The sequence below is a fragment of the Alosa pseudoharengus genome, unplaced genomic scaffold (genome assembly GCF_046254945.1).
Source record: "Alosa pseudoharengus isolate Yale_2024_CS ecotype anadromous, Long Island Sound unplaced genomic scaffold, YU_APseudo_1.1 YU_APseudo_1.1_scf_9, whole genome shotgun sequence".
Taxonomy (NCBI): Eukaryota; Metazoa; Chordata; class Actinopteri; order Clupeiformes; family Clupeidae; genus Alosa; species Alosa pseudoharengus.
In genome coordinates, this window is record NW_027468881.1 from 31,402,525 (window position 1) to 31,415,484 (window position 12,960).

The 12,960-nt window shown below is 41.4% G+C and overlaps 2 protein-coding genes across 4 annotated transcripts in view; both read right to left on the reverse strand.

The window, feature by feature from the left end:
- Positions 1–5,302, reverse strand: part of uba1 (ubiquitin-like modifier activating enzyme 1) — a 31,070-nt gene extending 25,768 nt beyond the window's left edge. For 2 of the 3 annotated variants that reach the window (XM_076277043.1, XM_076277041.1), the window contains exon 1: positions 2,467–2,709. The gene's annotated coding sequence lies outside the window, so the exon portion shown is untranslated. Of the gene's footprint in view, positions 1–2,466; positions 2,710–5,094 lie in introns of those variants that run through there. The other variant, XM_076277042.1, reaches the window with a different exon arrangement.
- Positions 5,303–7,358: 2,056 nt separating this feature from the next.
- Positions 7,359–12,960, reverse strand: part of camkvl (CaM kinase-like vesicle-associated, like) — a 9,671-nt gene continuing 4,069 nt past the window's right edge. Inside the window, exons 5-11 of the mRNA XM_076277045.1 lie at positions 11,409–11,529; positions 10,913–10,988; positions 10,473–10,609; positions 10,230–10,308; positions 10,031–10,118; positions 8,519–8,762; positions 7,359–8,461 (exon numbers count right to left, since the gene is read on the reverse strand). Of these exons, the coding sequence (XP_076133160.1) occupies positions 7,359–8,461; positions 8,519–8,762; positions 10,031–10,118; positions 10,230–10,308; positions 10,473–10,609; positions 10,913–10,988; positions 11,409–11,529 (1,848 nt within the window). The remainder of the gene's footprint in view (positions 8,462–8,518; positions 8,763–10,030; positions 10,119–10,229; positions 10,309–10,472; positions 10,610–10,912; positions 10,989–11,408; positions 11,530–12,960) is intronic.

Consider the following 12,960-nt stretch of genomic DNA (forward strand, 5'->3'; position numbering starts at 1 on the left):
ACTGCACATGCTCCTTGAGAAGGCAGTCAGCCCAGTTGCTGGAGAGCTCCTACTGTTCAGTGCAAACACTGCAGGTGCTACAGCAGCTGAAGGTGCAGTTTTATCCGCCCCTCAGCAAAAATAGAGGGCTGGGAAGGGCATGCACAATTCTGTGCCTGTATGAGCAAATTATTGATCAGACCAACACATTAATGTACTGTATTAGCAGGGTCCAACGGAACATTTTCCCCATGCGATTTGTGCTGGTGCCTTGTGCATAGTTACTGTCCCAAAATAACCACTTTTACACAAAACTGCTAATTTTCTCTCTCTCTATTTTAGTTCCCTCCTATGCTTAGCTTCAGCCAGTTAGCATCACAGGTGAACTGAGCTGACTGGTGATGGTGACTGTCAGAAAAACGGACGCCAATAACTGGCCAACCACCTTGCAAAACATGTGGTTTTACTTGGGCCAATGTGCCATTGCTTATGTTAACTCTTAATCAGAAGTGAGTAGTAGACAAGATACATAGATGTTTTAATGCATTGTACAGTGAGCAATCATCTAGCTTTAGAGCATTCAGGCAGCAGTTAATCACTTTAACAGGTATGGCTTACTCATACAGTTTTCTACACTCAACCTTTTTCCTTCTCAATCCACAAACACCAATGATTAGGAATTTAGACTTAGTTCAAATATCAGGAAATTACTGCCTTTCTGTTTTATTACAGCCATATTATTTTATTCATGTGTTGTGAGATCAGGGTCATTCAGGAATGAATTATCATATTAAAGACTTGATTCAGCACTGGACAGTTCCTATTACTGTTAACTAGTAAATCTCCACTAGCTGAATAACATGTTATCAAAAGCTTACTTGAACTGAGACATATCAGTACGTTTGCATAAAATAATGCAAGAAAATAAGTTTCCTGATAACTGTCAAGGAAAAATATAGTAAATGTTATACCCACACGTCTATTGCCAGAATGTAAGGTCACACATAGTAATGTGGCTTCATAGGATATCAGACCCCTCATATAGGAACTTACTTTCCTTTCCCTGTAACGAAAATGAAAGCGTTTGACCAAAGCAGGTGCATGTCTCGACATTGCGGTCACCACCCGGTCAAATAAAAGCTTCCCCCCCCCCATTCTTAGTCGCTAAACCTCCTGTCAACAATCACAGTACATGGACAGGTATTGTTTATTGAAATGACCGCGTGGTTTACGAGGAAGGGCTCGCCCATAGTGGAATAACAAAAACGCTGATTCATTAAAAGCAAACTGCAGTGAGTGAAGTGCGATACTTATCCGTTTATCACTATTAACAGTCGGTTACAAAAAATATAAAGACAATAACTAAACGGGTTAATTACATAGGTTATATTTTAAACAAATTCACCGTCCACCATCCCTGAAAAGAACGTGTTATTTCTCGACGCTCATCAGTGCGACAAAACGAAAATGCGGTAAACCAAGCTAACGAGCTAACTTGATAGGTAACATCATTTTACGATCACACCGTGTTCATTGTAGACTGGCTTGCTACAAAATACATAAACGGTAACTTTGCATAGTATTTGGCCATGGCGGTTTACTTCCACCCGTGCATAACTACCATGTCGATGGACAAGGGCCGCAAATTCTAGAATGTCCAGTGGCTCTCCATCGGGAAAAATAGAATAGCCTACATCACCTGAACCTACAACATATATGCAACTAATTTAATCGTGGGAGTGAATTGATTACGGTGAACACAGGTTACCACCGAGAGTACCACCGACCATTCCACAAACGCCCTAAACGAGGAAAATAGATTGACTTTTCCTTACTGTACGTTACATATGCCCCCGTATAAAATGATGACACTTCATCACAAGGATTGCATGCCAAGAAACACCAGTCAGATGTGATCTATTCTAAGCATACGGTGGGGCTCTGTGGTTGCTCAACATTTTATCAAGCATTTCATTGACAGTTCGGTGAAGTATATTAAGCTCAGATGGCTAACATTAACTACATATCGGGCTAGCAATGCTATAAGGGAAACATAAAGCCGCAACTGCCATTGCGGAGGCCCATTCATACAAAGCGAGTGCCTTCTCTTGTAAGCTATAAACTAGTAAACGAGATACGAAGATTAATAAAATGAAGTAATATTGCTATATGCATGTGACTTCTGAGGAAGACAGAATTTGCCTATATTAAACGCTATAAGCACATTGCTCTAGCTCGTAAATGAGGCCTGTCGAGTTGATGTTAGCAAGCTAGCTTTGAAGTTAGCTTGCTACACAGCGCCCCTGCGGTATAACTAGTCACAGAAAAGTGACTGGTTGCTTTTGTTTAGGGTCTTTAAACCTAATCTGTATAAAAAGAAGAGTAGTTTAGCCTGCAATGTATTTCGGATAGTCAATGCAGCTTTGTGTTTAGCTGGATAACAATCAATGGGCTACACAGCTTCGGCAGTTCAATGGTTTCGCTTACCAATAATCCTTCTCTGTCCACTCTCAGTGTCAGCAAACCGCTCCTCGTGTTTATCAAACTTCGTCGATAACAACGAGGACTGTATTTCTAGCGAGTCTAAAAACTGAAGTTCAAAACCACAACGACCACCGCCTACAGACCGATGCTGTGCGAAAGTCTTGAAGCTATACTGTCGAGTCACGGTATCGACAGCCCTATGTCCTGTAATTCGCGTTTCAGGGTTTGCTGGCTAAAGCAGACGGAACAAAACCAAAATGGCAGCTAAGGCACAGGGGGCGGGGACAGTGGTGAAATATTCAACAGGAAAGGGTTGTCCACGGTATACTTGCAACAAACAACCTCGCTCATTGGCTTTTGAACATAAAATCAAGGAACACCCGCCTTCTAACTAATTGTATCATATGAGTGTTGGTCGGGATCTTTGTTATTATCAATTCATAAAGGTCTTACTAAAACTTTTCCTAAATGGGCTACATGCACTCATCTAATTAACACACACAACCCCAACTGGGAAATACTACACTGCATGTTCATGCAAAATGCACACATGAAACTATAATCCTAAGGACACTCATTCACAGAATAAATAGGGTTTTGCCATCACCATAAACGAAGGTGCATGTTGCAACATGTGGAATATCAACTCATACAAACAGCAACAACAGGGAATAGTCTTGTATTGTGACTGAGATATGAACTAAGTAAAGGCAAACCTTATACAACAGTGTTTCCCATACATTGACTTATTTGTGGCGGCCCACCACAATATCAACATTGACCACCACACAATGATTTTACTGGTTGTACTAAATTGTGCTTAAATCTGGTTAGAATCATAACCACACTGCACTAATTTGTTAAGAAATGTTGCATTCAGGTTCATTCTGCAAACCTACCACCACAAATAGTATTCAATTATGTGGGAAACACTGTACAATTATATACGCTTAACTCTAAAATTCACAATAACCGTACTATTGCTGCCAGCTGCAACCGCATCCAAGAGCTTGCTGCTTTATATGAAAGTAAGTTGCAAAATGCAATGCATTGCTGAACATTATTATTGGGTATACGTTTTACAGTAAAACCAGTGTGAAACAGCTCGCCTAGGCCTATTCAAAGCTTATACAATGGCCCGTTTATATCACAACTATTGCATTCGGAGTTGTTAGTCAGATTGTTAATTGGCTAAGTTCAAGAGTCCTGAGTTGTTTGGGTCTGGTAAGGCCGACAATTGTGATCATGAGGAATATAGACTAATGGTGTGCAAGTGCAAATGCTGTTAGAGGCAGGCCCAATTTTATCCCAAACAAAAACAAATTAATATCAAATGAAATTTCACATGACTGTATTCACTTGCACAACATAAAACCACTCAAGCTGACCCTGAAACAAAGTACTTAAAGTAATTGTGCCATAGCCACAAGTCAACATAGGAGGTCAGCTTACTTGAAGGTCTTGTTATGAAGCCAAGATCGGGGGGTTGGGGTAATGACAAAGGCCCAAGCAGGCCTTTCATTCTAAGGTGCAGAAGCAGGGAGGCTGGGTTGAGGGTTCGAGCTTCCCTATTCGCTAAAATAATCAGGTTCAAGTACAAAAGCAACATTTACAAACGTCTTTGTGTGCATCAACCACCAACAACCGTGTACCCCGCGAACTGTCCAGCTACCTGCACTTTCTTCCGCGACGCACTCCGACACTCACCAGTGAGTGGCCATCCCCAGTAAGTGGGGTAGACTCAACCTCTATAACGTAAACGACACGCTAACTAGTGAGCAAGCCTGCTAGCAACCAATAATGCGATGTCTGCTAGCAAACACTGAAAATAGCCCTGCCAGCCAGTTTGCGTTCTAGAGAAAGAACTGACAATGGTAGCTAACTGGATGAATGTTGCTAACTCTTGACTACAGACCTTTAACTAAACAAAAGTTACCAAATTTGACACCATTGCACAGTCAGTAGTTTAAACCATCAGTTAGCTAGCTAACCACCGCCTTTACTCGAATTGATGAGGCATGCTTGGTAAACTGGTCAGCTAGCTAAGGTTAATTGACAAAGCTGTGGGGCAAATGCGAAGGGGTAGCTATGAACGCTAGCAAGCTACAAAGCTTTGGCGTTCGTGCAGCTTGTAAGTCATGGCATCAATTCTCCCTGCTATCTTGAGTTAACTGAAAAGAATATACCAGCCAGTTGGGTAGCTAGCTAACGTTTATTGGAGGTTGGTGAAATGCGTATTGCTTAGCAGGCTAACGGCAGTAGCAAATCTACCGTCTTCCAATATTCCATATATATTTTACACACACTTCTGCGGCTAGCAACCCATCTGACCGGCTAAACACTGGAACGTTATCGTTAGATTTAACGTTAACGTTATAACGACTAGCTAAAGGTTTAACGTTATCTGCGTGTTGCCAGGTCTTGTGAACACATGGTCCCTTGTCTTCCTATTACCCTAAGCCAGGAAACCAGCTGGGATTTTGTTACTCAAACCATAGCATCGTTAGTTAGCTAACCCAACTCCTGCGATTTTTATTTTAAAAGAACAGGAAAAAACATCATGTCCGTTTCAACTCGACTCGGGTACACTAGTTAGCATTAGCTAGCTTGGCATAAGTATGCATAACTCACCACATCCGATATTACTCGGGCCTTTTCTTCGACACTGAAAACAAATTAAGCTCGTCGGCAGAAAGAAAATCAAAAACAGAGACTTATACAATCTTGTGATTAACTTTATCTGTGAAAGTGGCGGGAGCTCAGTGACTTTCCACTCAGATGGGAAGAACTGGACGGTTGCCTGACCGGCTATTCCCGCACCGTTAACAGCACTTCTTCAGCAAATACTCTCTCCGCTTGGAGAACGCAGCAGCAACATGTGCAGAGTTTTGAGTGGAGATCGACTGAGTACTATTGAAATGTGGGAGGACGGCAAGATCTGATTTTGCTGTTTGTGAAAAAAATACACCAAACTGCACAATTAGCACATACAATGTGATACGTATACTATATTTGGGGTCATTAACAGAGTCAGATACTTATTTACAAAAGTACTGGTCAAACTGTAGTTTCATAACCTTTACGCACCCCCACATTATTTCCAGTGAGCTAGTCCAGAGTTTATATATACTTTGTGCCATTTGGGAAATGTAGGCTAGATGTAGAAACTCCAGCTAACCTAGGATCACTGAATGTTAATTTCACTCTATATTTCAGACCCTATACTTGGCTTTCTGGAAGTAAACTAGTTTTAACAGAATGTATAATTGTTTATCCTCCATGTTAGTGGATCCTTAAAATGAAGTGGAAAGCTGTACATTAAGCTATGGAACAAAAACAGGTCTTTTGGAAGTGCCCTGGTTTAGTCTACACAATTCATAGGCTACATGAGCATACTTGGGAAACTGATAGTCAGAATGAAAACACAGGGGGTCAAGCCTAACAAAAGTGACAAAGGGCTGCTAATATTTCTTTTTCAGAGTCAGAATAGATTTACACTCAGCAGTGTAATTTCATGTTTGGTTTTGATTTTTAATCAGATCTGGTTTGACAGCTGTAAAAGGTTTGTGAATGAGCAGTACAACAATAATAATAATAATAATAATAATAATAATAATTGTACACAATAACACACCAAGAGGCCCAATATCAGATGGGAATTAACATTTTATTTAATGTCTAGCAGATAGCGCAGAAAGCTTAAATATTTCAAGGTCATATCACTGACATGGTGAAGGAAACAAGCTTAAAACAAGTGAAGTGATAAAACTGCCACAAACTGACTTTACAGTAAAGTTGGTAAAGTTTACACCAATGGGTGACATTGAACAAAATGCAATACATATTTTCAGTGTATTAAATTAGTTTACAATTAAGAAATAAATAACATTTTAAATGGTAGAAGAATTTGTAGGTGAGTGGAACAAAATGGTAGACAACAAAGAGTAGCCTCTGTACAGAAAGGAATGAATATATTTTACCAGATGGGTATGGCAGCTTTAATCCTTGCACATTTCATTGGGGACATGCAACACAGTTATAAGATGTACAAGATAAATTATATCACTGTCGTCATATGAAACATGGGTCAATTATTTACAAAATATTTACAAGTAAAATTATTTACTGAGATTAGTCTCCTTGTATACACAGACTTCACTGAGCTATTTTCATGTTTTCAAATTTCTTAGGCAATACTGTATGGTGTTGGCATACATAAACATATCAAATATACAGCACTGTATAGTGTTGGCGTACACAAATATACGGTGCATTGTGTTGAACATGGGTATCTCTTCAATATAGGTTAAACACAATCAAAACAATCCAAGACCAAGGAAATTCTCGGCAGTGTCAGAATTTTTTGTCAAATCTGACAAAATTATGGTGAAAGAATAACAACAACATAGAAGTAACCAGAAGAGCAATTGGTTCTACCATGTCCACCCCTCCCACAAGTTTCATCAAAATCAATAGCTTTTATGTAATCCTGCTGACAGACAAACATCAAACTAACAGATAAACTTAACCAAAGTATAACCTTCTTTATGGAGGTAACAACATAATGCTTTGAAAATATCCATCACACTGAAACAAACTTGATCTGTATCCCTGAGACTGACGTGTCCTAGTCAGGGTTGATGTGCAGTATAGCCTATATATGTTTTGAGCTTTCAGTCTGAAAAACTCTAAATGTGTCCTAAAAAAACTGATCTCATCTGCAAACACTGATGTTTTTACATGTTACAGTTTAAACGTGCAGCTAGGACCCACTGAAAAATAACTCATACCAAATGCTATGTGTGTGAATCAATAGCAGTGAGTTACCATAACCTTCAGTTATCACAAAAAATGGGTCATTAAAAGTGTACACACAATTGAAACGATAAACTGCCTCATAAGCCCCTTCCAGAGAACCCCCCGTGTGGTGATTGGCCAGACCTCGCAGTCCCCCTCTGTCCATCTCTGTCTTCCTGCTCTGTGACTGGCTGGGTATGTGCCTGGACATTACTGGGCGGGGCGGGAGGAGGGTACGAGGGTGGTGGAATGGTCAGGTGCGGTAGGTTGGGCAGAGGCGGGCGTGGGGTGGTGGGAAGGGGTGGCGGGGTCGAGTGGTGGTACGAGCGGGGGTGCACTGAGGGGGAGGACTGGGCACTCTTTGCCCTGGGGAGGGTCTCGGGGCAGTCGCTTATTTGCTCGAGTAGCGAGGGCATGTCTCCTTCAATCTTCTCCAAAACGGCGGCCATTTGTTTTTCTATCTGCTCAATCACACTGTCCATTTGCCAATCAGCACTCGCAGTGCCACGGTGATCCAAAGTGCTGTACAAGCTCCCTCTACCAACAGAGTAAGGGGAGCAATAAGGACTAGCGTAACCCGAAGCCCTGGCCCCCAGCTCCTGACTATACATTGGCTTGTGCCGTCCCAAACTGGACGTACCTACAATTTTGTAGGAGCTCTGAGCCTGCGTTCCCTGTACCATGGCCTCGTCAGCTCTACCTACCGCCTGATCTCTGGTCCTGGGCCCTATTTCTGCCACTGCGGACTTTTCCGCCACTGCTTCTGGAACCTGAGTTTGGCACCAGCTGCCCGGGGACATCTCTTGCTTCTTCCCTGAATCCGCCTTTTCCTCCTGTCGCGGTGTCTGGTCTTTGTCGGTGGCCACGGCTTTTGTCTTGGCCGCTGGCTCGGGGCCAGGGTCCATGGAGAGATTGGCTGCCATTTTACGACGGTTCAGGGTGTCAGGGGAGGACGCGGGTTTCTTCTCTTTGGTACTCGACAATGGAACGTCTTGCTGGAGTGAAACCTTTACCCCAGCGGATTCTGGGACCTTAGTCGATTCAGGTGTGGCAGAGGCCTTGTTCACCTCTCCGGGTACTTTGTCTTGCCCTAAACTTGCAGCTATCTTACGAGTGCCCTCGCCAGCTCCTTTCCTGGTCACTTTGTCTGGCTCCTCACTTGGCGTCTTTATAGAAGGGGTTTGCTGGGCGATGGGCTCTGCTGTGGCTGAGGGCGAAATACCGACTGAAGGTGTAACAGGTATCAAGCCTATTCTGCTTGTCTGCTCCTCTGTGTTTTTCTCCTCTACATTTTCGGTTTTGTCCTCGTCCTCGGGATCATCCACAGGCGTGTTCTCCACTGTGACGCTCACGGTGGGAACGCTCCCCAAGTCCGTCTGGGGACCCTCGCCCTCTGGGCTGTCGTCTAACACCCCCGTGGTCTGGTCGTCTGTTGTTGCATGGGCAGTCAGCATTTCAGAGTTACGCAGCCGCTGCATAAACGTGGTCACACGGATTGCTTTCTGAAAGACACAAACCAACGTCCACACGGAGAGACAGACGGTGTAGACAGACAGTGAAGTGAAGGGACAGAGACATGGAGAAAAACATGGAGAGAGTCTATTACTGATCTTTTCAGAGAGTTGACATCAACGGACACTGTACATATTGACATTTGTATGCCTATTTTCAAAAACAAACGTTTTACCCAATAGTGATGGTACTTTTTTTATAAAGTTTTTCATCATCCAAGTTACCATTCATAACCTTAAAAGTCAATATAAATCATACCATTCACAACCTTAAGGTCATAATAAATCTTATAAATCTTCAAATAAATGTATCAATTAAGTATTAATGGTCATATGGCAATGGAGCCAGGCTATGACGCTAATGTATGACCAGATTACTATACTTGCTGTATTAGTACTGTCTTAACTTAAGGAGCAGACCAGAAGGGATAAATAAGCATAACATGACATGAGTCATACCTTTCTATAGGGGTTCAAATCACACTCTCTCATCACACACACCACGCACACACACCACGCACCACACACACACACACACACACACACACACACACACACACACACACACACACACACACACACACACACACACACACACACACACACACACACACACACACACACACATTGCATGTCAGATATTGAAAGGGACAAGAAAACAGGTTAAATTTAAGGATAGCATGGATGCACATGGGTAGGCGGTTATGACTAGTTATAGGGCTGTGACTATTGGGGCTGAATGGGGCTGCTAAGTGGTGGGTTTTTGTGAAGACAGCAGGAGGTTAGAATAAGGAGACACTCTTTTCCACAACATGACTTGACCAGATGAGTTCTATCACATTATTATCAGTATGTTTCGAGAGGGGGGTTTGGTGGTCAAGTCAGACATTTTTTGTGTGAGAAAAGTCATGTCTGGCTCCATACTGTCTCACAGAGAACCACTGTACCTTAATTTCCTGGATGACACATGCAAGGGGAAAGGAGAGCATCATAATATCATCATCATCATCATCATGGTCATCATTATCATCAACACATGAATATCATCACCATCATAATTTGACTGAACATCAACAACATCAACATCATCAAAATTATAATTTGACTGAAAAATAAATGATGACACACTGAACACAGTCACCATTGTAACTAGAATGAACCTCACAGTTAAAATGTGATTTATAGTCTAGAAAGGAAAGTAAAAAAATATATAAATGTATTTATGTACAGTATACATAATATGATATGATTTCTCTTACCCGCCACTTGGCTTTGGCAAAGTTTTTCTCGAACTGGGCACATACTCCATCTTTAAGATTTTTCTCTGAAGCTCCGTTGCCAGCAATCCTTTTTAAAGAAAGAAAAGAGCAAATCAAGCCAGAGCTACAAAGTGTGGGCGTGTGTTTTTGTGTTTGTGTGTGTGTGTGTGTGTGTGTGTGTGTGTGTGTGTCTCCTCACCACTCATGCCATAAGGCATCTTGCGCTGTTATCCTCAACATCTGGTCAACCTCCATTAGTCTGCACACCAACTCTTTAGCTAAGGCACACAAACCATAAAAGAACAAAACATCAGAGTACAAAAGCATAAGGGAAAGTGTCAGTGTGTATACTGAAAGTCTCTGTATAAAACCCGCTGCTGCAAGCTGGATCAGTGTTTCATGTGCAGACATCAGAGCTCCTCCCAGTGGTCATCTAGTGTACCTGCAGGAGAGATGTCATCCCAGTATGGCGAGTCGAACTCAAAGTCTCCTGCCACTATCCGGCAGAAGATGATGCGGTTATGCAGGTCTGTCTTTTCCTCTTCAGTTTCATCAAAGAAAGGGGGGTTTCCTGATAATCTGCTCATTTTACAAACACAAGAAGTTCAACGGAGAGGGTGTGAGGAGAAAGAGGAACTTTGTTTTGTAAAAAAAGAGAATTGAGAAAACAGCCATCTGTTTTTACACATTCATAACCATGTTCTTCCAAACATTTATCAACAAAGTCTAATCCAGAAAACCCATGTATTAGAATACATCAAAGGCATCATGACAACCTCACACAAAATATTTCATTTTAACACATTAATTTAAAATATATAATTAAAAAAATATTTTAAAGGAGCACAGAGGATATAAAGGATAGTTCCCGGTGTCACTCACAGAATGTACATGATGACCCCGACGGCCCAGCAGTCCACTGGCCTACCATACCTATGACGCGCCACCACCTCAGGAGCTAAGGGCATATGAGGGCACAGATGAGGACAGATAGTATTGAACGCTAAACGATACAAAAGAAGAAGATCAGAGACTGGACAAACAGTACATCAGAGACTGGACAAACAGTAGATGCTCTCTCTGAAGGATCAGGTAACGTCTGACCTGGCCTCACTATAGAGCGAGGGCATTTCAGCAAAGGTGGATAGTCAAGGCAAACAAAAGATATCTGTGACGCGAGTTGGTATATGGGGCATTGCTGTTAATCTAGCACAACACTTAGTCACTTAAAATCAGCCACTTTTCTAGTCAGAAAATTAATATGCTTGTAGACCTAAAATGAACAAAAAATCCAAAATACATGCTGGACAGTTTTATCTATGAAAATCTATCAGTCTCATTCTCAATCAATTCATATATCCATTTTATTTAAAAATACCAAGGTATTCTGGAGTTCCACAGGGTTCTGTGATGGAGCCGTTCTCAAACTTGGACAGATAGAAATCCCGCAGGACAACTTTACTGTGGTTGTTCACCGTGTAGTACATCAGGTTCTCCAGCTAGTAGGAACAGGAACAGAAAGGTACACCACCATTACAATGGAAAATTCAGAATACCTTTTCACAGAAACTGTACATGTCAGTCATCACTATCAGCCACCCAATCTTGTGATATCTGTGTGCCTAGTAACCTTGATCTTATTAATGTAGCCTATATTCTGCTTGATGAAAGATGCTATTTTGGTGCTGAGCTACTCTTTAACACTTCAAATGAATGTGTTAAATACCCACACTATGTGTAACTCTTTAGATTAGTGCAACAGACACTAACATTTCCAGCTGTATTTGAGCGACTACATCTTTTTGGAGACAAAAATGTCAAGACCACGACCCTTCCAATTGCCTTCCAATATCATTGTTTAACTTTCAACTGAGGAATATTACCATTGGTGTTTAATCATAGTGCACTGGTGCCTGAGTCACGACTCGAAGACTGGAGTGTAAAAAGATGCACTCGCTATTCATATTCTCCCTTTATCCAAGATTTCATAACTGTGGCACGTGGCCTTGTTCTAACCTTCAATTTCTGTAGGCGCTAAAGCAATACGTCGAATAGTAAAACTTCACATTAGACCAGGCAGCCACATTCTTTTCAGATGCAGGTCCTATTAACTATCCTATTTAAGACATCTGTGGCTAAATTAATGCTAAATTATCTTTTTCAAACTTATAAAGATGTGTTGGATTATTTTTACACAGTCATTTCACTGTCATATGGCCATTATTATGTTTATCTGCTATCATGGATCATTTTACATGTGGGACAGTATTACTCAAAAGTGAAAAGATTCAGATTAAGGTCTGTTTGTATCTTTATATGAAGGGTGACTGCACTGTCAAGGCCACTCAATAGTTCCTTAGAATCAGACACTGGCAAATGCACTAGTTCTATTCATTGCATCCTTTAAAATGTTCAGGGCCATGCTCTGAAAAGATGTTCTTTACCAAACTAAAAAGGGGCAATGAATATAGCTGCTGTCGGGTGGAAACTTTGTATGTATTCAGGGGTTAAAGTGGGGGGAACGGGGAGGAACACAGTTCCGCCACCTCAGGTAAATTAATAATAAATATATTCTTTCATACCAATGATATAGCGCAATGATATTGTTAAATTAAATGGTGAGTTAATTTTTCGCATGTACAGAGGCGACCAAGAAGCTAACAATTCTTGTCCAAAAAGTATTGCTACACCACGATACTGTAATGTTGTGCAACGGTGAGTCATTTTTCCCCGTTGCACCGAATCTGGATTTTAGGGTTCCCCCACCTGCCAAATCCCACTATAACCACTGATTGTATGTTTTTTTTTATTTGATGACGCAATAATGGATTATTTAAAAAATACAAGGTTTTCTGAAAATTAATGGATTTAGAGATACTAGGCTTCCACCCGACAGCAGCAATATGCACCTACTGTAGCTCCATCATGAA